The following is a 26,623-nucleotide window of genomic DNA, read 5'->3' on the forward strand; positions in this document are numbered from 1 at the left end:
AGACTAACACAAACTCCACAGGCAACGATCTTATATCAATATTGTAGTCGGCCGAAGGTCTCTGTTTAAACCGAAAACCACCAGGGGTGCTATTTTCAAGGGTAGGGGTAGAGGCAAGACTTGCTGTAATCCGCCTAGGACCTGTTTCTCTCTTCGGTCGAGGGAATCCCCCAGAGCCTTCAAAGCTTTCCAGATATATGGTTGTCAAACTGCGAGCACTGGCTGCAAGAGACTTATATATCAAGGTTAGATACACTGGTGATTAAATGGAGAGTAAAGCACCTTGTATCAGATAGTTGCCATAACCAATCTTAATGGAGAGGTCTGTAGGTGTAAGTTTTACCTCACTGGGCATGGCCTCTCCGGATGCATCATACGGCTACTCTTAATACAAGGGAAGCTGATGGAACTTTGTGCCGTAAACGGAAAGTCTCTCAACGATTTGATGAACGCCGGGGCAGTCACCGAAAGCGGGAATCCAATAAGTGGAATAAGTAATGAAACTTTCTACTTCGACAACGCAAGGCAGATAAGGAGGACTTTGAGTTATCTGAAGAAACTATGATGTATGCATCGGCAAATCGGAACAAACAATGGGCCCGTCTAGCTTGCATGGTAAAGAAAAGAATATAGAGAATCATAGATCAGGAGGCTCAGACACGGTTACTATCTACGTTGGCTTACAACTAAAAACAAGTGCCTCTGCTACCTAGTCGTCCTCACTCAAACAAGTTGAACTCGTTCACCTACAAAGTGTTAGCATGAAGAAGGCGTGGAATGCGAATTGCTACGAACTTCTGCCTGGATGTGGTTCATCCTTTGCTCATGGTGCCGAATTCATCCCTTCAAAGCCTCCTCTATAATCCGAGACGCCGCCATTAAAAGACTCACGTAATCGCGGAGCAACCACCTGAATTCTAACTAGCATCCCTTCTGATGTCGCAGCTGAGAAATGACGATATATTTGTGCCTCGGCCTCGTTCTTCTGCTCATACACTTCCTTAGCCAGATCCTTAGCGCCATTCCCCTGACCCACAAGAGTTGCAGCCAGTAAGGCAACAGCTGTATACTGCAGTAAGTTCCAAATTGCCGAGTAGTCCCAATGTTTGCTCGTGCCCAGCGCGGGCGCAGTGCTTGGAGTCACTGGCGAGACAATGACATCAACGTCGGCCCTCCTCTAGTGCGCGGTGTATGGCCGTCTGAAAGCGTCACGTGTTGCTTTTCGTGTTTGCAGTGTTGAGCTATTTGAGAGGCGCTGATCTCGCACTTGTTTAGAATCCACTCCAGGAAGTGTTCTAGTGGTTCAGAGACTACGTGGCAGGTTTTGCGGATATCGGCGCTAGCGTCCTCAAAGTAGTTCGAGGCAACAACCCTCCAGGCTTTGGCGTGGTCCTATGGCGTGAACGTCTTCACTTTCACGGAGGCTTTGCTCTTCAGGCGGGATCTCGTCTTGCCCAGCACTCATCGTATGGGCGACAGGGGAGAGACAACACCGTCGTCTAGGTAATAGAATGCCGACGCATAAAGATACCGATGGGTCAAGCTGCTGGCCGATGGCTGGGCTCAAGATATCACTGGGAACAAGATGTCCTCAATCCCCGGGGATGACGAAGAGTATGCCTTGCAGAAAAGTTCGAGATCGCGTAGAGACCTGGCGGATGGGCCCAGAGTGCCTACAATAGAACCACATCCAGAAGTAGGAATCATGACTCCTTCGCCACTGATCCGACCAGGGCTGGGTAGAAGGCCGTAAATCTGTCAAAGTGTCAGAACTATCATTGCCGGACAATGATTCACCTCAAACATGGAGAACTCACACCGTTCAAAGCTGCCGGGACTCGAATCGAGTTTCCGATATCTCCCCCAACACCAAGAGGTGATCCCTTCATGGCCATCAGAGCTGCCTCTCCACCTGTGCTGCCACCAGCTGTGAGTTTCCGATTCATGGGATGAACCGTCGCACCGTGAATGTTATTAGACGTCTCAAGATGCATCGGAGACCGGGACTGATTCGTACGAGCAAAAACAACAGCACCTAATCTCTTGAGACTTCGGACGACATTGGCGTCTTCCGCGATGAGATTTTTCACCCATGCTACAAAGCCAGAGTTTGTGCGGAGACCAGAGACGGCGATTTGCTCCTTGGCGGAGAGGGGGAGGCCATGAAGGGGGCCTATAGTCTGGCCTGTTCGGGAGAGATAATCGTCGCAAGCTTTTGCATCATCGACTTCTTGAGAGACTAGCCCAGTCAAGCAGTTTGTCTAACTCTTGATGAGCAATCTGCCCAGCTGCTTGTGCTGCATCGTGATAGTACCAAGGTAAGTTGGTCCAAGATGATTTACACATTGCTGTGCAATCGTAGCCCGCTTCCTGAGCGCAGTAAGAAGTGCCCGAGCGGTAACTTGTTGCTTGGTCAGCATCTACAGTAGACCCGTGGCATTTAGTCCTCAGTCAAGCCAAGTTCTAGGTCTATGAGAAGCCCACATGATCGAGGGACGGGAAGGGTGTTCAGTGGCAGAGACGCTAGGTCCTCGGGCTTCAGAAGAGCGCTTGGCTCTAGAGAAGACCGCCTCGCTGCACCGACAACGAAACGGACCTTGAGTGGCTAAAGGACTTCAACTGGCATACAAGGACCAAATTAAATAGTCGCTATCGTCTTCTGATCCTTAACGGGGATGACGGCCACCACTCGACCGATTTTGAGACCTATTGCGAGGAAAATAACATCATCACTATTGGTACGCCGCCTCACTTGTCTCAACTACTCCAGCCTCTTGACGTCGGGTGCTTTGGGCCGCTTAGGAAGGCCTATAGTCGGCAAATGGAGGATCTGATCTGGTGCTCTATAACCCGCAGTTAGAAATCAAGAGCTTTTCTACACGCCTTTCTATCTGACTCTGAGACCTAAGTTAAGGCCATGGTGCATTGGGCTGTTTTTCCTATAACGGGTCCAAGTTTACAGAAATAAACGTGGGAAGTATTGCCCGTCGTCAATCTGCTACCTCATCCCAAGTAGTCTTTCAACTCTTCCGACTCCTCCAATAGATTTTTGAACGAGAATGGTGCAAACGACCAACCCCTAAACTCTGCGAACTTGGAGAAGGACTCAACCCATGCCAATCTGAGCGAGTGCAACATGGCACTGGTACCCTCCATGCACACCAAAATGGCGATAGCTATAAACTTATCAGTGTCCATCTTATGGCAGTGAAATTGAAGGCTGAGCATACTAAGGCAGAACCACACACAGGAGCCGACGATAATCATAATGACACCAAGAACGCCTTCCATGTTCAAAGCACGACCTAGAGTCATCTTCCAAAGCACTATACTCAGTTGTTGGTGGGCCAGCGATAAGGCCCAGAGACGTAAGTACGAAGCAGTGTGGGAAACGCAGTTTAAACAAAACTCTGTAGGCGAAGGTCAGGATTCAATGTCGCCTCGATTGCAGATGAAATGGCAGCTTACCAATAGTGTGGATGACTTGGTGAATCATGACCTCGGCAAACTTAAACTCCTCGTAGTCTTCACCAATGTTTTGGGTCATTGATGTAACACTTTCCTCATCATCTCCAAAGCTATTGCCGTGTCGACTGGCCAAAGCCTCGCTCTCATCGTCACCGCCCAGGACGCTAACATGAAAGGTTTCGCCAATGCCGCGGTAAGCCTGATAACAGCGACGGTTGTGTTCCCACCGAAGAAAGAAGGGCTTGAGGAAAAGGAGAATTGGGATCTGGGCAAAAGCTATTAAAAGCAGAATGACCTGGACATGCTCTTGACCAGCGTACAAGCGCTCATCAACAGTTCCAGGCTGCAGGAACATGTAGATCAACATGTTTAGAAGGCTAGGAGGCTGCGCACCAGTGCCGAGCCAGTCCACTGACCACTTGTAGACAATGCAAAATACGAGGTAACCGACGATAGCCTGGAAAAAGATCATTCCAGGGAGGAAGTTACCCCAGATATCAATGGGTTTCTTGAGATGGCTCGCGTTGATATAGGAGAAACAAAGAGAGTACGACATGTGAGCCCAGCCGAGGATGATACTCATCTTCATCTTGTAGCTGTTATTGAAGAGAAGATCGTTCTCTGTTCCATGCCATGCCCAATCGAGACCGAACGGATAGCGGTAGCCGTCGTCGTTTAATATAGCAGAAATAGGCCTCTTTTCTTGCCAGCTCTCCGGTTTCCTAAACGCCCAAGCGCTGTCAAATATGGTCATAGACCTGGAAAAGGCTTCATTGTATATGAGGCCAGTGAACAAAGAGAAAACGGCCATGACTAGTGCAATGTATCGGCCGTAGAAGATTATGGTGAACAGTTCGAACGTAACCTTCTTCAGAGGCTTCTCCCAATAGATCATGGCCAACGCAGCGGAGACCATGATAAGAGCGTGCCCAAAATCACCAAACATTGCAGCAAAAAGGAAAGGGAAAGTAACAATGACAGGTATTGCCGGGTTAACCTCCTGATAGGTGGCTGTACCATACGCGTTGACGATGGTCTGGAAGCCTTCCGTAAATTTATTGGTCTTCAGATAAGTAGGCGGTTTCTTGTTGGTTCGAATTTTACTGACGATTGACGGAACAGGGACGCCTGCTCGGCTGGCGACTTCCTGGAGAGTAGTCCTAATGAGAGGCAAATTATTTGTCGGACACCAACACTCAGCAATGAGGGCCCAGTGGCCAGGCTCATAAAGGAAAAGGTTGAGGGTGGCATATACAGCTTTCTCCTTTGCGATGAGCACCATCCAGGCAGACAGAGACAGCGAAATCTGGTTGAGCTCTGCCTCAAGAGCAGCCTGGGTGTTGCGAAGGACACTCTGGACGTCCTCGAGACGATTGTTCACCATTTGAATTTGGTCACGTCGAAGGTCGCTGTTCTCGTCGACTTTGTATACTCCAGCTCCCATGGATTCAGCGATCTTCCGGATCTTTGCGGCAATCTCTTTGCCATGAGTGACGATGAAAAAAATGTTCTTCCTAACAGCCTCGTTGTTCGTGGGATCAGTTACTGGCTCCGGAATCTCGGACTGTTTCATGTACAAGTTGCCACGAAGAGTTCGCCAAAGGATACGCTCAAAGGTAGCAGCACGGTCCCTGGAGATGACGCCACCGATGAAGTCAACTCTCATAGTGGAAAGGCCTCTCTCTACGTTAGGTGCAGCGCGATACTGCTGAATGTCGGAGGGCAACGGCGCGTCATCGTGGTGTGTTGAGGCTCGAATCTGCTCCAGGTTGCCGGAAGCGTGATCAAAAACGCTACCAGCCTCCCTCAGCACGCACCGCCATTCAGTGAAGTCGCGCTCACGCTTCTTGAGTATCTCGTAGCTATCGTTCAGTGCGGAGATGCGACGCTCAAGCTTCTGGCTCCGCTCGACGAGTTCATCAATTTCCGGGGTGGGGGGCGACGCAAGACTCTCGGTATCAAGGTCAAGCATTCGAAACCGGATTCCGGCCTTTCTCATCTGCGCATGGAAGTATCCTGCGTTCTGTCCCATTAGGCTGGATGCTCTCCGAGAGTTGCAATGACGTACGCAACTGTCGTTCGACGTTATGAAGACGTCGGATCTCCTGCGTGAAAGTTCGCCGAAAGGAGCTAACATGCTCGTTGAGCTAAGGTGACACATGAGTAGTCTGCATGGAGATGGCGTAGGCATGCAGGCTTACGTCGCGAAACTGGCACAATCCAAGCTCGCCCAGTGCAACCACAACCTCCCGATCGATTTCCTTGGAGACATACAGCTGCACCATGCTCATGTCCGCCGAGCGGAATGGGGTATCCTGTAGTGACATGGGTGGTAAGACCTGGCTCGAGGTTGTGGAGTAGCTCGTCAACGAGCCAAAGGAAGCCTGTTGTCGATACGTCTTGATTGATCAGTCAATCAAATCATGTCAAGCCCCTTTTAAGCGGATGTCGGCTCTGGCCGCACTTGATCGGGGTTTGCCCTTCCCTTCACGACTGCAGTGTCCCACTCCCCTCGCCACCAAATGTGACTTCCCGGCAACTGTGTATTCCCTGCCATCCCCTATAAAAAGGATAGGTATGCAACGAAGGATGTGGCAGAAGAGATGATTGTGTCACGAGCTCGGATTCTCTGAAGTGTCTGATTGGATGTGTGTATGTTCTTGATTGCGTCCTCTCCCCGCTCTGAGTCCCTGTACATCCTTTATGCAGAAGTAGCTAGAAGGATATTGCTATCTCCTTGCTTGCGCAAAGACTACCGGGCCGTACTTGCCCCACTGCTAGGGCGCTATCTAAGGCTGCCGAGGACTTAGTGAGCATCTGTTATCACTCTATTGCAATCAGAGTGAGCTAAGTGATACACTAACCGTAATTAGTTTAGATCCTTGCTCAGTACGTGATGGTAGTCTTCGCGCAAGCAAGGAGATAGCAGTGACACGCCATGTACACGCCCTGCTACCCAAATACACATCGTGACAGATTGAATTGAGGTACCGAAGAAGATGTTAGATTGGCGCCTGTGTGCGGATAGGAAGGAGTTTGCTCGTTATAACAATATGTATGTCTTGCGGCGGTGGAGGTCTCAAGAATTACGCCCCTGCACGATGACGAGAAAAGCAAGACAAGGCATTATCGAGACTTCAACCAATAAGATCATCAAATTCTAGTCCACTATCTACTTAATTTACCCCTCCCCATCACGTATCCAACATAAAGAATGGACCGACGCCCTGGATAACAGGAAGAAACACCGGTTAGTAGAAGTCAACCTAATCAGCGACGCGCCATGCACGTCTCGGTGACGAAAGCAACCTTGACATTGGTGGGGATGTTATTGGTGCGATGGTGATAGTGGTGGGCCAGTCGCCAGCAACCGAGTTAGTGTCGGCACATTTTAGGTCGCTTTTAGGTACCGACCTACGCCGCGGGGGCAAGAATGTTAAAAAGTCAGTCGTGGAGATGTCTCTTGAAAATGAGGAAGATTTGGATTTTGTGTGAAATGATGAGTTCTCATGACGGCTCGAATTGTGAGGGGCTTGGTTGTCTGACGTGATCAAACGAACAGTCGGAGCGGACCGAGATCGTACGGCTCTAATCCACCCTACTACTACTAGTGTACCAAGTACAGCTTGGAATTTAGGAAATTACACACTTTTCGTCCGTGCGTTGACCCCTGTCACCATTATCTTCATAAAAATACATCCTTCTTATCCATGCACGCTGGTTGGGCTGTTTCAGGTTCGAGGACACCTTGACAACGTCGCGACCGGCGCCTCATGACCTTCGAACTTCGCTTCCGAACGCACAGCATCATCTTCCATGCACGGTATTGGTAGTGTCGAGGTTTGAAACGAGCTGGATGATAAATCTCTCCTATTTGCATAAAGTGCCATGTATTTGAGGCTCCAGGGAATGACGTGCGCAGACGCTTAATATTGTTACTGGCAGGCTCAGCAGCCTTCAAGAGGAAGGTTTGTCATATAGAGAAATAACCTTGACCTAGTTGGACGGAGTACTGTCAGCTGCTCGTGCCCAAACTGGCAACAGAGTATGTCTGAAATATCGCGTTGGTCGTATGTCGGATGAGGTACATCCTCGTTTGCGTAACAAGCATAAATACGACACCAGCTACGCGACGTTAATCAGCAGAGATTGTCAGCAAAAGCCCCGTAATTGTTGGGAACTAACTGTCCCTTGAATAAGGACCTCCCGGCCGTACCGTGCCCCACACCACCCCTATCATCAAGAAGGCACATGAGGGGAACCACAGGATGCGCCCATTAATCATCGCCACCTAAATCCTCATATAAACCATTTTTAATTAGATGATGAATTCTCAATCGATACCTTTATCACTACCTATAGAGTAGGGCAGCCAAGGTCAAGAAGCTCAAGGAAGCCGTTGGCGCTGGTCAGTCGTAATATCAGGAGACGTCAATCAATTGGGGATGTGAGCAGTGCAATGTAGCAATTTGTAACTCGAGAGATTGCTGGTACTTCTGTCATAGGCTAAAATAGGTGGGGGATTAAGTACCTTTGATCCGATGCATTTTAATTGGCTGCTCCCCCTGCCGTGACCTGGCGGGAGGTCCTCGACAATTCAAGGGATAATTAGCCGTTGAACTTCGGTCTCCGCCTCCTACTACACCCCCAATTCGTGAGTACAACGAACATATGTTACTCCTGGAACTCTACCATTCGTACGACCAATTTACCACAGTCGAACTGTCTTCTCCTCAGCTGCCTCTAGCCAGATGCGCTTTTCCGGCTCACATATCGGCGCATGCGTCAAACAGTACCCAGAGGTATCTTTGTAGATAACCTGCTGCACATCATTTGTCCGACTATTGTCCTCCGCTGCAGGCTTCATTGCGTTACTCATTTTGAGTAGCCCAACCCGCTCGTAATATCCGTATTTCTCTCGTAAAACTAGAGCGACCGTATTCTTTTCCCGCGAACGTGCTCCAGTCTCTAACACCATGACTGGAAGATTGAATCCTGTCTCTCCTTCCAGCGACCGATCGTCGAGATAGAGAAAGGAATATGACACCACGTCACCGGTAAACGGAAGGACAGCCCAGACTCCATCTTTAAGAGCCGGCTCGTCGTTACCTCCTTGACGGGAAACCTTGGTGTCCGAAGTCCGGTGAATGGATATGAATGACACATTTGTCATCTTTCCTGTTAATTGAATACAAGGCTCCATGTCTGGTGGCTGAGGCTCGCCGCAAAGCTTGATGTACTCATCGACCGATATGAGCTCTCCGGCCTTCGTTACCAACTGAAGTTCGTAGTCCGGATTGCCGCGACTAGGTAATTTCAAGGGCCCCTGCCAGCCTGTTCACAGCCAGCTTGGAAAGCCATGTCTCCTAGTCGCAGGCCAAGTGCGATACCACGCATTGATCAGATGTCTCTGCTTGGGATGAATCGGATTCTCTAGAGAATGGCTCCATGAATATTTTGTCTTGAAGAAGTTGAGGATCCCCGGAAAAGCATTCAGAGAATTTGGCTCATGCGAAAGGTGCTTCTTACTGTACTCCATCAAGTGCTCCCCGATATCTTGTCTGCGTATATCCATTGGCTCAATGTCATGAAGAACTGGAAGTCGCTTTGCTTTTGTACCATCAGGCGTATGTGAAACCTTCATGGGGATGCTGAAGGATTCGAGGCAAGTCATGCTGTTGCACTGAAAAATGGCTTGATCGTTGGTGAAAAAGATTCTCCTGCGTGATAGGAACCCCTCTTAATATGTCTGGTCCCTAGAAGTCCAGCTGCTGGCCTGAATCTTTTCCCTAGGAGGTTTGCAGAGGTAGCTGGGTTGTCTGCCGTTTATTTTGGCACGTGCTTCTTGTTCATGAAGTGTAGTCACACCGGCCAGACCAACGTCGGGGCCTCTCCGGTGGCATCAATGATCGTGAAACAAGCTCCGGAGTAAATTTTGTCCATTCGTTTGAATTCCTCGTATTTCGAATCGTGATTTTGATTGATGCACTGCGAATTGCCAATAGATGTTAGACAACTAGTAATACGATAGTAAACGCACGTCGATCGACCCATCTCCTAAGTGCGTGTTGCCCTCCGAAGATGTTACTTTTCGGCTATTGAACCAATGAGAGGTCTTACTTAGGGCAGTACCTTATTCTTTTCTATTTTTTGGGAAAGAAGAAAGTATCTTACTCTTAGGTTCTTAACAGTTCGGTGCTCAATAGTCCCGGGCTAACTGTTAAACTTCTAACACTGGAGCGGGGTACTTTTTCGGAGGGCAACACGCACTTGGGAGATAGTATCCCGAGTGATTTTCATCGCAATATTGTATTCAAAATTTGATTTGGCTGTAATTGGCAGCCCCAGGATCGATACGACAAGGCGAAAGAATGGGAGACGGCCCGGTAGTTGGTTCGATTACCAGCAGATTTCTCATATTTCTGCACTTTTCCACTTTTTCTTGCTCTTCCCCCAAGTCAATGTATAGTAGTGGGTATCCGTGAAATTTGACCCCTACAGGTTCCTCAACCTCATGAATAGCCAACCTGCCGAAACAGCGCGGAGAGAACACGACAAGCGGTCTAAGCTTGAGGGTTTGAGTGATGCAAATAATTGGCAGATTCGGCAATGGGACGATTCAAGCGCTTGTTGAGACTCGTGGATGTCCATGATAGAGTAGTGTAGCTTACCAACGAGTTCCCGGCTTAAGTCAGGCCTCCTCCGTTTGATCGGGAAATCCGGCATGGGGAGAAAGTCGCAGTGGGACTAAGGGCCAAAGTTTTGGATTGCAGGAGTTAACAGCCATAAAAGCTTTTTTGCCTCATGGAAATTGCCCACGAGATGGGGAGCTAAGTCATTAGTAGACTTCCAACTACCCCCTCAAAATCCTCGCGAATCTAGGTCGAGGATAAACTGAATAACTATCTGTTCCTCTAGATCAGATAGTTTTCGTGCTTTCAGAATGGTGTCGCGTTTAGAAAGAATGCCATTCTGTCGGCGCCATAATGTCCCGTAACCAACGTTGTAGATTTTTGCAGCGCGTTGAAGATCTAAGTTTAGGTTATTTTTATAGGCTTGAAGCGCAAGAAGGATCTTTGCCTCGTTATCTAATTGTGGCATCTTTGGTGGTTGAGGGATGATTGGTTAAATGAAAGAATGAGAAGTTGGATTTTTGATCCACTCGCTATCTCATCCAGTCGCTTATCAAGTCATGCTCTGCCAGACTAGACTATTCGATGAATAAAAGCATCAACAACGAGCAAGCTGAAGCCCCCTTGTCTGGAGAAACTCCCATGTCGGCTCACATTACCAGCTAACGACTTAGGCCCTCCAACAACCCATTGAGATATATGAAGGGTTTAAAAGAGCCGATGTTAATAACTACCCAACGATCCCTCCGCCAGAAGTCTCGCCAAGTAGCGAAGCATCTGCTCATCTAGCCATGTCCCTTACCCAAGCGTGGAGCCCGGCTGAAAGCCGTCATCCGAGCTACAGTGTGGAAGAGTATAGGCATGAGCTCCACATGGCGCTGATATGTGATGTCAAGACAGGGCCTGGATTTAGCGAGGGATCATGCGCTTATAGCCCGACCTGACCGACGGACTGGCGTGGATTGTTGACCACTGCCGCTACCATTTTAGCTGCTGGGAGATTGTGAGCCTAGTTTTCTCCTTAGGCACAGTTTATAGAGCAGGATTTCGCCGCCCAAAATGCGGTCTCGAACGACTACGATTGATGGCTTGGGGACCCATTCACGGTAGCACCGGGGTAGCTTCGAAAGACTGATGCCAACACCCATAATGCTTGATTGAATGAGTAGGTTATTCCGCAGAGACGTCGGAATAGTGACTGGGCAACGTGTGTTCATGAGAAGCAGCTGGGGCATCGACAAGAGGCTCCGTGGAGAATAGGGATATGACAGTGGGGCGAAATCGAGAAGAAAGTCGAAGAATGAGAAAGAGGCCAAAAATGCAGACTTGATTTGTGGAAGCAGGCGAGACGGTCGTTGGGATTGTATTTCAATGGAGCAAACCAGAGCTATTCCACTGGTTTCTTGGACTTGCCCCGAAACAATGGTATATCTCATGTGATGTTACGCACCGCTCCTGAAGGGCACAGCTCCTTCTGTTACATGGTATTTCATAGGACTGGTGTTTATTCTATTATGACTTTGATGTGCCTAAAAACTACTTATTTCACTGTCGCAGTCTGAGAGGAGTTTGCATGTCAGCCGAAGATGTATCATGGCGGGGCCTCAATCAAATGGGCCGAGCACATGCTTCCAGAGGTAATGGAGATGGTGGTGACCGTGACCTGACCGCGAGGAGCAATGAGGCCACGAGTGCGGGGAGAAGGCTGGGAGTGTACAGTACGGCGCGCATCTTCGGCTGCTTGATCTCTATGAATGTTCATCGTGACACGGAAGGTGGAAAGTCAAATATAAAGATTTCTCTCAGGATTAGAGCATCAATGAAGGTTAATTGGAATTACCTTGTACGGCGAAAATGCGGTTGTGGAGTCGTGTCTGCTTCTTCTTGACTCTTGGGTCTGGCCAAACGACTGCCGAGACCCTGAAATCGCCATATGGGTGTTACAGTTAAGTCCCCCGAAAGGAATGACGGAGAAATTTTCAATCTAAACCTCGATTAAATTACTAATTCTTGGTCGGGATACGGGCGTTAGCCGCCGCAACAAAATGCCCCCAGGTAATCAGCTCCCTACTGCAGTCGTCTTGATGGATGTTGCACTCGATGAGCGTTGGCCCATCCCTGTGCGCCATTGCTCTGTCGAGAGCTCTAGAAAACTCGTCAACAGTATGCGCCTCAAGACCAAGGGCATGCCCTCCGCCCTCGTTAGAATTGAATGCTTGGACCAAGAGCGCATAGTTCCAATTCTGAAGCCGGTTATACAACCCATCGTGGATCTCGACCTCGATCGTGTAGCCTCTATTGTTCATCAAAAGCATGATGATAGGCACGCGGCATCGCACCATCTGCGAAACCTCCTGGCCAGTCATCTGGAAAGCGCCATCGCCGACCATAACGATGGTCCTCCTCTCCGGTTTGGCAAGGGCATAGCCAAACGAAGCAGGTATCGTCCATCCGATATGGCCCCATTGCATTTCGATCTCAAACTCTGCCCCAGAAGGAAGGCATAGCTGGATTCCATTGAACCACGAATCGCCTGTATCGGCAAAGACCGTCGTGTCTGGTGTCAGAAGCATCTGCGTCTGTCGAGCGACCTCTTTTCTAGTTAACTTGTCCGGCCCGCGAGAGGCATGTCCCAAGGGGGGGTCGAGACGCAGTCGGTTGTACTCGACCATGGTGCCGTCGTTCCACGTGGCGAATTCGGCGAGCCTAGACAGAAAGTCGCATAGCTGGACACGGCTGAAAAAGGCACCCGGGGGGACGGTTACGTTGTCCATATCAGCAACTAGATGCGGAACGCTGGGCAAAGCCGTCCAGCCGACCGTGCTGTAGTCCGTAAACACAGTACCGGCGCAGATGAGAACGTCAGCCCAGTTGACAATGACGTCCGCTGCAAGCGTGCTGACCTGGCCCCAGAAGACACCTGCGAACTGGGCGTGGTCTTCGGGGAACGAGCCCTTTGCTGCTGGCTGAAGGACAACAGCGCACCCAATAGCCTCGGCCAGCTGGAGCAGCGCCTCTTGTGCGCCGGCCCTTCGGACTTTGGGCCCAACAAGAATAACGGGCTTCTGTTTGGCACTGATGTACTCAGAAGCCCTTTCCACAGCAGCATCCAGCCCCGGGCCATCGCTCGAGATTGGCGCAACTACGGCGCTGATGGGTCCAGGCCGGGCACATGTCTCCCCAGCCAGGTTCGTTGGCACTTCAATATACACCGGCTTGCACTGTACAAGCGCGTTTCGGATGGCGCGGTCGATCAGCTCCGGGGCGTGGGCGGCTTTGCGTATCCTTACCGCACAGCACGTGATCTTCTTGACCATCTCAAGCTGGTAGGTCAAGTCATAGTCGCCGAGCGTGTGGTGTAGTAGACGTTGACCCACATCATTGGTATTTGGGGCTCCGCTAACTAGAATGAGAGGGAGATTCTCTGCAGACGCACTTCCCACGCCGTTGAAGGCCGAGAAGGCCCCTACACTGTATGTGACGACGCAGACGCCGACCCCGTGAGCGCGGGCGTAGCCTTCAGCGGCTAGAGAACAGTTCAGCTCGTTTGTGCAGCCGACCTCGGTCAGTGCCGGGTGCGCCTCGAGTTTGTCGAGGAGGATGAGATTGTAATCGCCAGGGACGATGAAGTGATGGCGAATCCCGATTTGGGCGAGCCGTTTGGCAAGGTAATCGCCAACCGTAAAAGGGGCCATGATATGGACGTGAAACTGGTTGGGGCCTAGTAGAGCCTGAGCACTTGGACTACTACATATGGCGAGTCGGACCTCTACATTTATGCCGATTATCATTTAACATGCCCATTCGTTCAGGCTTTCCGGAATACAGCGTTCGCTCTTGACGCCCTTCCACTCCATGTATTCTGATGCAACCACAAATACAGCCTATAATCATGCAGGGCGACCCTCCTGCTCATTAGATAGGCCAATCGCTCACAGGTGAGGTTTGTTGTTATCAGAGCACAGAATTACGCCTCAAGTTCACCCACTAAGTGTACCAGCATTTCAGTCAAATTATCATTGAATAACAGAGGCTTTCATTGAATTAACATGATTCACCATCAGAATATCGTAGCATAACGGCCGCTTACGCCAACTTACAGGGAGTCCACGGCAGCAATAAATTGGAATGTGTGATTCTACGCAACCCCCCTAACTGTCTTCGTTCACCCCCCCACCCCCTGATGGCGCTGACGTGTGATTCATGGGCTTCATACTCTGCGAGATTACGTGTTCTTGATGCCGACGATGGATTATATCATGGGGAGACAGGTCCAGTACATGGCATGGTTAGTTCTCGACGCGAGATGTAAACGTGACGTCAGTGGGCAGGTCAGCCTCAACCCACCAACTTGGGCGAACTTTGATGACCACACGGCGATGAAAAGAGCTAAAAAAAAAAAAAAAAAAAACCATCATAAGAGCCTCCTAAAAGCACAGCAGATCATAGTTCGCGTAGTTTATAGTTCTAGACCCCTGCTAGAGGCAGCTCGGAGTTCCGGTTGGTATTATCTAGGGGCACCCAGCTAAAGACATGTCCCTGAATGTGCATAAATGTATGAAAGAGCAAATACTTAGCGATATAACAGCGGCCAAAAGTTACGCTTGTTGAGGTAGAGGGTGTTTAATTATATGGACTTGAACGTTTACAGACCCCGCTGGGGGTCTTCAATGGAGTTGGATACATGTATGCGAGGTTGGATCAAGTGTTTGTCTCCCGCCCAAACCTACCCCCCACCTGAGCAATGAAAGGTTAGGGGGTCCATTTTGAGGACCCCGAGTACTCCGGAGGTTGTTGCAAGTCTCTGGTGTGCCCCACACTTGCTCGCGTCCATAAACCGGAGCGTCTTGCAGTTGCGACACGAGCAGGGATTCTCCAGGCATGGGATTTCCCAGTATTATTTCGCTAGTCTGGAATCCACAAAATGAACGACATTGAGATCGATGGACCTCTGGTCCTGAATTTTGAGGACCTGTCGCGCAGCGATGGTGCCTTGGTTGGTGGAAAGAATTCTTCACTGGGCGAAATGATCAGAGCCCTCGACACAAAAGGAATTGTCGTACCACCTGGTTTTGCAACGACCTCGCACGCATACTGGCACTACATCGACGCCAACTGTATCCGGGGCAAGATGGACGGCCTGATCACTGAATGGCAGCTGGGCAATCTCAGTCTTGCCGAGACCGGCCATGCGGTGCGCAGTCTGTTCCTCCGCCACGGTAGCTGGCCGCTGGATACCGCAACCGCCATCAGAACCAGCTATCGCGAGCTTTCGGCCAAGGTTGGAGTCGAGAACGTCAGTGTTGCTGTGCGCTCCAGTGCAACGGCGGAGGACTTACCCGACGCAAGCTTTGCCGGCCAGCAAGAGACTTATTTGAACATCTCAGGTGAACGCGCCCTCTTAGATGCCTGCAGACGCTGCTATGCTTCACTCTTCACTGATCGGGCAATCAGCTATCGCCAGGCCAAGGGATTCGGTCATACAAGTGTCGCTCTCTCCATTGGTGTACAATGCATGGTTCGTTCCGATGCCGGCGGTTCCGGCGTTATGTTCTCCATCGACACCGAAAGCGGTTTTGACAAGGTTGTGCTCATCAACGCAGCGTGGGGGCTCGGTGAGAACATCGTGCAGGGGACCGTCAATCCCGACGAGTATCAGGTCTTCAAGCCGCTCTTGTCCGATGCCAATCTTGTCCCGATCTTGGAGAAGAAGCGTGGCGAAAAGGCGATCAAAATGGTCTATGGTGATCAGCACATGCCAACCCGCAACGTGCCCACGTCAAAGGCAGAGCAAGACGCTTTCGTGCTCAGCGACACGGAGATCCTCCAGCTGGCCCGCTGGGGATGCGCCATCGAAGAGCACTACGGCTGCCCGATGGATATTGAATGGGCCAAAGACGGCATCACGGGTGAGCTGTTCATCGTCCAGGCTCGGCCGGAAACTGTGCACTCGCGCCGTGACGCCGCCGTCTTCAAGACCTACACGGTCGGTAACAAGGGACGCGTTCTGGCCACGGGCCTCTCCGTTGGTGATAAGGCCGCCTCGGGGCGGCTCTGCCTCGTCGAATCCGCCAAAGACATTGACAAGTTCGTTGACAACTCGATCCTGGTGACAGAAGCGACAGACCCGGATTGGGTGCCTGTGATGAAGCGTGCCGCTGCCATCATCACTGACCATGGCGGGCGCACCTCGCATGCCGCCATCGTCAGCCGTGAACTGGGCATTCCGGCAATAGTGGGCACTGGAAATGCTACCTACGTGCTACACAGCGGCCAGGACGTCACCGTCTCCTGTGTCGAGGGCGACACCGGCTTCGTGTACGAGGGAATCTCGGATATCACGACCCAGACGGTAGATCTGTCCGGGCTGCCCCAGGCCCGGACCAAGGTCATGCTCAATCTCGCCAATCCGACGGCCGCCTACCGCTGGTGGCGACTTCCAGTCGACGGCATCGGCCTTGCCCGCATGGAGTTCGTCGTTAGCAACGCTATCCAGGTCCATCCTATGGCACTCATTCACCTTGACCAATTGAAAGATGAAGATGCCAAGCGAAAAATCACCCGACTGACAGCGGGGTACGAAAACAAGCCCAACTACTTCGTCGATAAGTTGTCGCGTGGACTCGCGGCTCTGTGTGCCAGTGTCTATCCCAAACCGGCCATCATCCGCATGAGCGACTTCAAGACAAACGAGTACGCAGGCCTTATTGGCGGCGCCGAATTCGAGCTCAAGGAAGACAACCCAATGATAGGCTTCCGCGGCGCTTCGCGCTACTACTCGCCGCGTTACAAGGAAGGCTTCGCTCTCGAGTGCCGCGCCGTCAAGCGGCTACGCGAAGAGATAGGCCTCACCAATGCCATTATCATGATCCCCTTCTGTCGTACAATCGGCGAGGCTAAAAAGGTTCTGGAAGTCATGGCCGAGAATGGGCTCCGGCGCGGTGACAACGGCCTGCAGGTCTACGTCATGTGCGAGATCCCCTCCAATGTCATCCTAGCCGCCCACTTCACCGAGCACTTTGACGGCTTCTCCATCGGCTCTAATGACCTAACGCAGCTGACGCTCGGCGTAGACCGCGACTCGGGAGAGCTGGCCAATTTGTTTGATGAGCAGGACGAGGCGGTTAAGTGGATGATAGCACAGGTCATCTCGGTGGCTCGCAACAAGGGATGCAAGATTGGCCTCTGTGGCCAGGCGCCGAGTAACCATCCTGAGTTTGCCAAGTTTCTAGTCGACGCTGGCATCGATTCTATCTCTGTCAGTCCGGATAGCTTTGTTGCAGTGAAGAGGCACGTGGTAGCTAGTGAGCAGGCTTGATGCTTAGGTGGGATGAGGCGGCAAATATGCTGTTGATAGTTGCATGGAGAGTGGCCTTGAACTGTGTATGCTTGTAACTTGACCCCAACTTAGAATGCATCATGGGGCAGGACCAAGGTAGTCATAATGCCAAGATCTGAATCTTGATAGGTGAGGAAAAAAAAAAAAAAGATTGCAAATTAATTCTGACAGAAGTGACCACTACATCCAATGCTCTCCAACAAGACCATGAAAATCCATTCCGTTGCACGACACTCTTGACCTAATAATTCTGATGGATCCAGTCAATAGTTTCCCTCAGTCCCTTCGCCGACTCAGCTATATGAGCCTCTTCGTCACGGTCCAGAGGCATCTGAATCGTACTCATAACTCCCTTCCTCCCGAGGACCGCGGGCAAGCTGAAACAGCAACCAAAATCCGGTTGGAAATGGCTGACGGGACGAACATTGCGCTTGTCCAAGAGGATAGAGGAACACATACTAGATATAATAGAGCCGAGCCCAAAAGGAGTCGCACCTTTAGCTCTGATTATGCTCTGCGATCGATGCTTGCACTCATCCGCAAGCTCGACACGGTCAAGAACGTTGGGCGGGAGCGATTTATCCATGGGGACGCCACCAACTGTTGCCACTGACCATGCTACGACTTGGGGGTCTCCGTGTACGCCCACCACGTAGATATCCATCGAATTAGCCGCGACCTAGAATTCCATTAGCCCAACTGGAAAGAGGATGCAAGTTCTACGTGTACTCACTCCAGCCCGCATGGCCACCAGACCACGAAGCCGCACCGAGTCTAGGAAGGTGCCTGAGCCCAAGACTTGAGACGTCGGAAGTCCGGAGAGTTCATGGGCGAGGGATGTGAGCAGGTCGACAGGGTTTGACACGATAAGCAGGATGGTGTCTGATCTGAACGGCTTCATTGTCTCGACTACTTCCCTAACAATTGACATGTTCCGGGATGTGTAGTCGACGGTGGTTTGGCCTAGGGAACATGAAGTGAGCCCGCGCTCAATCGCAGCAAACAACCAGCCTTGTCCTATTTGATCGCTTACCTATCATGTGCTTGGATCCCGCCGTGATGACCACAATGTCGGCCTTGGCTGCCTCATGGTGTGAGGCCGCTCGCACGCGCGTGCCGCTGTTACAACTATAGGCCACATCGGAAAGGTCCCGGACCTGGCCGTCTCTCAAATCAATATCGATGTCGACGAGGAGCAACTCGCTCGCGAGAGAGGCGAGGATGAGCGAGTAGGCTGCGGCGCCGCCGACCTGGCCCACGCCGACAATTGCGATCTGAGAAACCGAATTCATGGTTCTGGAGGACCGTTCTAACTACCGAATCGAGTTTTTCGCATTCTCTAGAGACAACAACCTTGCTTCATTTAACATGGTAAGCGGCAGATAAGTGACACATAAGCGGTGGGAGGAAGCTAGTGTGGAGCGGATGTGGTGGCTTGAATTGGGTGGTGCGACATTTTGGTTCACATCAATCACCAAGCTTGAACACTATGACCGAGGAGACGTGAGCCGACTGCTGGTTGGATGGATGGACGGATGGATGGATGACAAATGCAAGCCGGATCGAATGAATTCAGCTCTCTATCCTGTAAAAGACCGAAGTCCGGCCTTCCGTACCAACCAGGGCATTGCCCGCACAACGCATGGTACACGCACTGGCCGCTGGTTTCTTACCTCCTTAGTGCAAAACTTTTAAAAATAATCTAATCACACCTCTTTTCTTATTGAGTGCACCGATGATTGTATGGACTCCGCTTTACGCAGGCTCTGATCAATAATGACGACAATGGCATCGGTCACGACCAGCCCGCCTACAACCCAGATCCGTTCAATCTGGGAATCTATGCTTCCACGAACCTTGCCAGAGGCGTGGCGCATTAACCTAATACTACCTCAGGTGTTTGCTTACGGCTGATCACACCACCAACACCGCAGTACTAATGGCATCCTCGTCCACGTACAGGTTGCTTTCGTCACCGCGCGTGCATGGTGCAACTAATCCGTTCGACTTCCAATGAGCGCTACGTTCCCCACATTAGCCAGGATTGTAGTGTTTCCGAGGCCTGTAGGCGTTGAAATTACTGCCAACGATTGATGTGCTTATAATTGTGGGGGCTCTAGTCTGGACGGGAAATGCCGGACTAGAAGGCAGACTATCTCCTGAGTGCGTGAAGCCCCCAAGGCGTACCCTGCCCCAATGTTATGCCTTTAACAGCTAGCGCCCTTTATAGGGGACTTCAGGGAGCGTGACTGTTAAGGTCTTACCATACGTCTACCTAAACCTTGGGCGAAAGATAGGCGAGAGTGAGGTATCGCTTTTAACGAGAACTCTGATTGGCCTGATACCCTTGTCGTTACCGCATTGGAGGGCTTCACGCACTCAGGAGATGGGGGTCACTGGTGCAAAACCCCGAAAACCACCGCAAGAGAGAGACGAAACGGGTTAGCGAGATGGGCAACCCACCCCGCAGTACATTGCTCCGTGTACCTCAGCGTAGATTCTTGGATTTTTTTCGCGTTACGGAAAATGTAATCAAAGCACCGGGACCGCAGCGGACCAGCAAAGCAGATTTCTATCACGTCCTACAGACATCGGCCGCCACCATGGCGGTCGAACTGGGCAACACCAACGCTCAATTGTCCTCTTCCATCTCTTCCTCGTCCTCCTCGTCCTCTTCGTCCGGCTTATTGAGCTGCTGAGCATCGAGTTAGTAGTGGAAATGTATCTGACGAGTTGATCCCGCTCACAATCCAGAGCCGAGCAGCCTCAGCGATAGTCTCCAGCGCCATGATCTTTCGCTCCTCGGGGCTTCTCTCAGCTATCTCGCCGAACAAAGCCAAAGCGGAAGCTGGTCCTGGAGCGGCAGGAAGAGCCGCACCACTACCGCAAGCTCGTAATTGTTGTGCTGCGCGCTGTGCAGCAGTCCGCCTGGCGGAGTCCGCCAGGCATCGTCTGGACCGGAATTCGCACGCTTGAGCTGCCGATTCAGCTCCCAAAAGGCGCGCACAGCAGCAAGAGCACCAACCGGGACCTAGAGATGCAGCTTTGTCAGTGGCTCGACACCTGAGAGCAAGCAGATATGCCTTACCGGCCTGCAGGTGTGACCGTTCTTTGCGCAGTCCCAGCACGCGGCACCAGTAACGTACATGATAAGCGAGTCGATCAAACAAGCGAGCCGATCACTTTGGTACTTTTTGACTGGGCATAGCGGGGTAAAGTACCTAAAAATTGTTAGTGCTGCTTAACAATTTCTAGGTACTTTTTATATGTGCTCTCTGCTAGAAAATACTAAAGCGATCGGCTCGCTTGTTTGATCGACTCACTTATCATGTACGTTATCTATTCCGTGCATGTCAGCGTAGCAGGTGTATGACCCTGGGGCAACCCAACATACTGTCTTGGGAGGCACATTCATGGCCGGGGGCCTTGGTGGCGAGTGTGACGCAGGGGCGGCATGGGAAGTCACGCACCAAGCCGATGGGAGGGGCCGTTTTCGTCTGCTTCTTCTTCTGCTCGGACGAGCGTGTTAGCAGCTGTCTCTTCGCCACATGAGGACTTATTGGATCGTACGGTAACCTTGGTCGTGGATTTGCGGGTGTTGGGTCGGACCAATCCTCTGCCCTTCTTGACTATGTTAACTCCTGCTGGGCGAGTCCTGTTGGAGAAGTGGCATGCATGATGATGTTACACAGGCAGCCACCTCAAGGGAAGATGTCACCCCATGATACCTTAATTGTCAGAATAGCGCTACAGATCTGTTGCAGGATCAGCAGGTCTAGTATCTTGGCCTTGGCCCCTCAGATACAAAGACAACGAGGGAGAACGAAGAACAAGGAGGACGAACACAAGGAGCCTCATCAATACACATGATGATCATCCCAAAAATCATCTTTCATCATCAGTTACCTAGTGAGGGCGCGCTGTCTGACAACAGATGGTCATGGATTTAACGGGGCCGAGGCATAAGACGCCCCGCCCGCTCAATTTATGCGTTACGATGTCCCTGACCGAGACCCCAGCTAATCGGAGTCCAATCCAGCATCTGGCTCTGAAGGACTTTATAACTCAAGTTTCTACAAGTTACTCCTCTAAATCCTTGCTGCAAGACCGTTATGGCTGCCTGATTGGGGAATAGAGTTAAGGGCCCACCACTTGTTTCGGTGGGGATAAGGTTCTAGATCTACGTCAGCGACGCCCCTGTACCCGTGTCGCTACGCTTTCCTTCCAGCCACTCTTCACCGATTCGCCGAACTTGCTCTTAACCTGTATCTGCTAAGCGTCAAGGCCGTGCCGTTTTGCCGGCTTGGCGTGCGGCGCCGAAGTCGAGACATGGCGTGCAGCCGCTGACATCACGTGCAGACCTTGCTTCTTTTTAACCTGGTCCACATGCTCAGCTCAAGGATCAAGAGGACCTGACCGCCATCATCTCACTCACCCCAGCTTGATGTGCATTTGCAACTTTGCAACATGCCATTAAGTCTGGAAAGCTGCCCAGAACTCGTTATCGAATGCTTTGTCAATCTGCTTGACCTGGACGATATTTGCAATCTCCGCCTAAGCTGCAAATCTCTTGCCCTGAAATCCTCACAGTATCATTTCAAGACTTTCTTTCGTTCCAAAAACGTCGACGTTACAGCTGATGCTCTACGGATATTCGCTCAGGGTATTCAGGCCGGGGGTCTTCGATCTCTAGTCCAGGAACTATACCTCATTGGTATTGCCAACGAATCTAAAACACGAAGGAAACCGAGAACGCGAAGCGATGGGCAAAAGGAGGAAATAAGGAGGAGGCAGGAAATAAATCTACTTAGCCAAGCGTTTAACGGGCTTGCAAAATACCGCAAGAATGGAAGTCTTCCGTCGCTCACGCTGAGGGTAGCCATCGCCCGTAACGACAAAGAAACAACTTTACCTGCCGATGCAAGACCTTTGATCCCCTTACGGAAGAGTGTGTGGCTCTGCACAATCTACACATTTGACACGGCTTTACGTGCATTGGCTGCAAGTACCTTGCGAATCGAGAGCCTCAACGTCTTCAACGAACCGGATATGCAGCACTGCAGCCTGGCCTGCGAGCAACTCAACGTCATCGACTGGAATGATTCCGGGTTTGCCGAGTCCTTTGCAACTTTAAGGTCACTATCAATAAGCATCTCCACTCGAGTTTTCAGGTTTCACAAAGACATACACGAGGATGAGCATGACGAGGGGCAACCCCCGAGGCGGAATGCAGCCGAGGTACAAGCAGAAGCTGAAGATGAGAACAACTTTGTCGGTCTTTCAAGGCTCCTCCGGCTGTGTAGCCGACTTGAGAACCTGGAAATAGATTATCTCCGGATCCCGACGGGTTATTCGGATTTGACCAGTCGCTTCTGTTGCGAAAAAATTCTACAGCGCGTAGTCGAACTGGACAGGTTGCCCATCCTACAGCATTGCAGACTTTGCGGGATCTCTGCTAGGGAGATGGACTTACTTGACTTTGTTAAGCGGACAAGAGTCCGCGAGCTGTCCCTGGAGAGTATGATTCTACGTACAGGAACATTTCGGTCAATTCTCGATCACTGTACCAGCAAGACGGCAAATTTGACAAAGCTACACCTTGACGCCTTATATGAGAGGCATGACCGCGAGAAGATGATTTTCTTTGCCGGTGGTGGAAAATCTAGGATTGGTTTTCCTTCTGCATATGCTACTGAAAGGCTGGACCGAGAAGGCGAGAGTGTTAGGCATCCCATCACGTACTATATCCCTCCTCTAACACCGAGCGAGAATCCTTGGATACCTGAATGGAGGAGGTTCAAGCGCACGGAACACGGCGCATGATTTTGCAGGATATGTTTCACTTTTTTTTTTTTTTCGGTGATTGAAGTACCTTGTTATATTGCGGAACTTTGAGGCTCTTTGAACATGTTATGGCTTTATTTCTTTTCGATGGATCATTCCTGTTGGTGATTTTTGAAACCATCGTCAGTCCCTTCTACTGGGTAGACACGCCAATGAAGATTGTCATGGAAGGAGTTTTTGAGAATCCTGCGCGGTGCATATAGCTTGGGTTGAATTCAATTAGGGTTTTTATTAAATGGAATGAAGGACGTTATTATCCCTTCAATTGTGATAAGCCTCCCGCCAGGTCACTACAGGGGTGTCTGACCAATTAAAATGTGAGCATAAAAGATACATCTATTCTAACGTAAATTAGCCCGTGGTCTTTGTCCCAGCAATTCTTCTTGTTACAAAGTGCGACTTCGCGTTGATAATGATTGATGACGCGTCGCGAGGTTTCTCTGATGTACTAGTCATGGGACAGAGTTATGTGGGGCGTGTTACATCCGGGAGGCTTATCACAATTGAAGGGATAGTGTTAATTTTTTAGAAATTAGAAGAGGCATCTTGGGACATTGGAGTTATTAGTTGTCCTGAGGCAGAGCGGAAAGTGTCGGATACGAGGGTGGTAAGTCAAGATGAATGATAATCTTAAGACGGAGAATAGATTAGTGATTGATTCAACTCTGTCCCTTCGTCTTCGTCCTTCCTCGTCCTCATTATATTCGACGAGACGAGGCTGTGATACGAGACCTGCCGGACCTGCAACAGATCTGTAACACCACTCTGACTCTTGTGATGCACTCTTGTGACAATCTGGGTAGAGGCATATGCAACAACTCGCGTATCATGCGCGTTAAACATAAAATCCTAATGAATTATACATACCCTAGCATGTTGGCTCACCGCAATACCGTATCGACTCGACAAATTGACAAAACCTGGTGGGTCCTGGCACCCCTGCTTCATGCAAGTTCTATTCCTCATATAGTTAGTATGTGATAACGAACTCTCGAGGCTCTTCCCCGCAATATCAGACAAGGGTTTTGCAATGTTGAGGGATTTTCCCCCTTCCAACGTAAATCACCTGTTTTTTCATCCGATGTGAAGCTATCATGACCCCGTTTTTTGGTAAAAATGACACTTGTGGAGCGGTCAGTCAATATTACGCCCCGGAAATTAGGACCAAAGAAGAAGCCGCTGTCCCATCGGAAATATACTCCTCCAAAGCCCCTGCAACGCCGTGAGAATACATACTCACCACGCAAGAAAGTCGAGGTCCTTATGTTCCTAGAGCATCATAGGATATACGATCCAGATCACTACTTTTCTATCAATGGTTATCGTCATCCACTAGCCAGAGAAGCCGCAGTCCAGTTCCTGATTCCTGAGTTTACAATATACCGTTGGAAGCGGGATAAGGAGGCCATCCTTGACATCAAGAAACGAAGATATTCCCCCCACTGGCCGGACCTCGAGGACGAGCTTTTCCGGCGGTTTCTAGAGGCCTGGGACAAGAAGCTTATCGTGACGACTGGATGGTTCAGGAGACAGGCCCAGATTATCTGGGAGGATAAATACCCTCAGTCAGTGAAGGTATTCACATTCTCAAATGGTTGGTGGCTGGGCTTTAAGCGGCGGCGAGGCATCGTCAAGCGTCGGATCACCAAGGAGTCAAGTCGTCGCCCCGAGGAATACAAGGCTATCACGAATAACTTCCTCCGCTTTATCCGCCGGGTATCCAATAACACTAATACACTGCAATTGCGCCACGACCAGTCACCCAAAATGACTATAAATTATATCCTTGACTCGCCCGTTCGTCGCTTTGAGAAGAAATGGACTTTAAACGTCGATGAGACCCCGATTCCATTTGAATATCTCGATGGAAGTACGTGGGAATTACGTGGGGCAAAAACCGTGGCCGGCAAGACCGACCGTAGCGGGTGGAGCAAGAGACAGGCTACCCTGATCATATATATCTTCGCCGACGGGTCTTTCCGACTAAAGCCCAAGATCATCTTCCACGGCACCGCTGGTCCAAAAGGCAGGATTTTCGCAGATGAGGGCCATCTTTACGCACCAGACGTGACTGTCGCGTACAATGAGACAGCGTACAACAATGAGGACTTATTTTATGACTGGATCAAGGACGAATTAGCGGACGTACAGGCGAAAACACGAGACTTCCTTCTCGTAATGGACGTCGCCACATTTCACAAGACTGACAAAGTCACAGACCAGCTACGGCAACAGAAGGTGACGAGGGCGCTTATCCCGCCGGGCTGTACCGGTCAGCTTCAACCGCTTGACGTGTCCATCAACAGACCATTGAAGGACTTGCTACGAGAAGAAACCCTTATTTACATGATGAATAAGGAGGCCCAAGGGCAGACAGAGTGGTCCGTCAAGGATAAGAGGATAATGACAACATGGGTCGTCTCACGGGCTATCCAACGACTTGCCCAACGCCCTGAGATGATTGCCAAGTCATTCACAACCTGCGGTATTAGTGTGAGACCCGACGGGAGCCAGGACCACCTCATACACATCAAAGACATCGACGAGATCGATTTTACGGGTTGGGAGACTGCTGAGGAGGTTATCGTCAAGGAGGAAGAAGTTGTGAATACCCTCACGGACTTTGAGGAGCTTATATTAGCTGGAGACGAAGACAACACCCCAGAGGACCTTTATATTGGTCTCATGCAGCTAAAGAAGGAACAGCTGAAGACAATGGCCAAGGGGCTTGGACTTTTGGTGGGTGGGAATAAGGATGACATTGTGAGACGGCTGATGAGGAAATATACCGACGGGACTACTGCCGAGGCCCCGATTACAGTGGAGGAAGAGCCTGAATCATGTATTGTAGTTGTACCTTAGCTATTGACTTGTCCTTCGTCGTCTCTATCGACCTTGCAAAAACACACCTTTCCCCGGCTCAAGACATCGTCGGCAGCCTGACTACTTCGCACCCTAACCCGACCGTAGTAATGGCCTTCTTTTGCTAGGGAAATCCCTGTATTTTGACCGGGCGAGGAGGGCTGCCTGTACTCGAGGCGGCAGGTCTGTCTGATCTCGAAGGGTTCGGCGTATTCAAAGTCGTGGGTGACGTATATTTGGCCCTGGTTAGCTTCCGTTGGGAATGCCCTCACTTCTGCACATACAGACGATATCAATGAAGCCGCACACCGGCGATGGCCTCGATTGGGGCATGCCGGCGGCCGTGACGCGAGGAATTTGCCAAAATCAAGGAAGAGGGGGAGATGAGCTGACGTTGTGCTCTGATTCTCATACTAACTATATGAGGAATAGAACTTGCATGAAGCAGGGGTGCCAGGACCCACCAGGTTTTGTCAAT

At 50.6% G+C, this 26,623-nt stretch overlaps 7 protein-coding genes across 7 annotated transcripts; 3 read left to right on the plus strand and 4 right to left on the minus strand.

The window, feature by feature from the left end:
* Window positions 1-3,003: 3,003 nt before the first annotated feature.
* NCS54_01490800 (V-type proton ATPase subunit a) lies at window positions 3,004-5,795 on the minus strand (the record flags this gene model as incomplete). The annotated part of the gene is made up of 5 exons (XM_053160029.1): window positions 3,004-3,176; window positions 3,231-3,410; window positions 3,469-5,484; window positions 5,537-5,615; window positions 5,670-5,795. 5 exons carry the CDS (start codon window positions 5,793-5,795, stop codon window positions 3,004-3,006), a joined length of 2,574 nt encoding a protein of 857 aa, XP_053016004.1.
* A 6,308-nt stretch (window positions 5,796-12,103) lies between these two features.
* On the minus strand, window positions 12,104-13,795 carry NCS54_01490900 (Pyruvate decarboxylase; the record flags this gene model as incomplete). The annotated part of the gene is made up of 1 exon (XM_053160030.1): window positions 12,104-13,795. One exon carries the CDS (start codon window positions 13,793-13,795, stop codon window positions 12,104-12,106), a length of 1,692 nt encoding a protein of 563 aa, XP_053016005.1.
* Window positions 13,796-15,024: 1,229 nt separating this feature from the next.
* NCS54_01491000 (Pyruvate, water dikinase) lies at window positions 15,025-17,418 on the plus strand (the record flags this gene model as incomplete). The annotated part of the gene is made up of 1 exon (XM_053160031.1): window positions 15,025-17,418. The coding sequence occupies one exon, from the start codon at window positions 15,025-15,027 to the stop codon at window positions 17,416-17,418; it is 2,394 nt and encodes a 797-aa protein (XP_053016006.1).
* Window positions 17,419-17,680: 262 nt separating this feature from the next.
* NCS54_01491100 (Hypothetical protein) lies at window positions 17,681-18,731 on the minus strand (the record flags this gene model as incomplete). The annotated part of the gene is made up of 3 exons (XM_053160032.1): window positions 17,681-18,118; window positions 18,173-18,402; window positions 18,473-18,731. The coding sequence occupies 3 exons, from the start codon at window positions 18,729-18,731 to the stop codon at window positions 17,681-17,683; spliced, it is 927 nt and encodes a 308-aa protein (XP_053016007.1).
* A 1,340-nt stretch (window positions 18,732-20,071) lies between these two features.
* NCS54_01491200 (Hypothetical protein) lies at window positions 20,072-21,307 on the minus strand (the record flags this gene model as incomplete). Its single annotated transcript, XM_053160033.1, has 8 exons — window positions 20,072-20,134; window positions 20,187-20,344; window positions 20,410-20,470; window positions 20,528-20,660; window positions 20,763-20,778; window positions 20,834-20,948; window positions 21,010-21,063; window positions 21,284-21,307. 8 exons carry the CDS (start codon window positions 21,305-21,307, stop codon window positions 20,072-20,074), a joined length of 624 nt encoding a protein of 207 aa, XP_053016008.1.
* A 548-nt stretch (window positions 21,308-21,855) lies between these two features.
* Window positions 21,856-23,262, plus strand: NCS54_01491300 (Hypothetical protein; the record flags this gene model as incomplete). Its single annotated transcript, XM_053160034.1, has 1 exon — window positions 21,856-23,262. Exon 1 carries the CDS (start codon window positions 21,907-21,909, stop codon window positions 23,260-23,262), a length of 1,356 nt encoding a protein of 451 aa, XP_053016009.1. The 5' UTR covers window positions 21,856-21,906.
* A 1,137-nt stretch (window positions 23,263-24,399) lies between these two features.
* Window positions 24,400-26,145, plus strand: NCS54_01491400 (Hypothetical protein; the record flags this gene model as incomplete). The annotated part of the gene is made up of 1 exon (XM_053160035.1): window positions 24,400-26,145. The coding sequence occupies one exon, from the start codon at window positions 24,400-24,402 to the stop codon at window positions 26,143-26,145; it is 1,746 nt and encodes a 581-aa protein (XP_053016010.1).
* Window positions 26,146-26,623: the final 478 nt, after the last annotated feature.

This window comes from Fusarium falciforme, chromosome 13 (assembly GCF_026873545.1).
Source record: "Fusarium falciforme chromosome 13, complete sequence".
NCBI lineage: Eukaryota > Fungi > Ascomycota > Sordariomycetes > Hypocreales > Nectriaceae > Fusarium > Fusarium falciforme.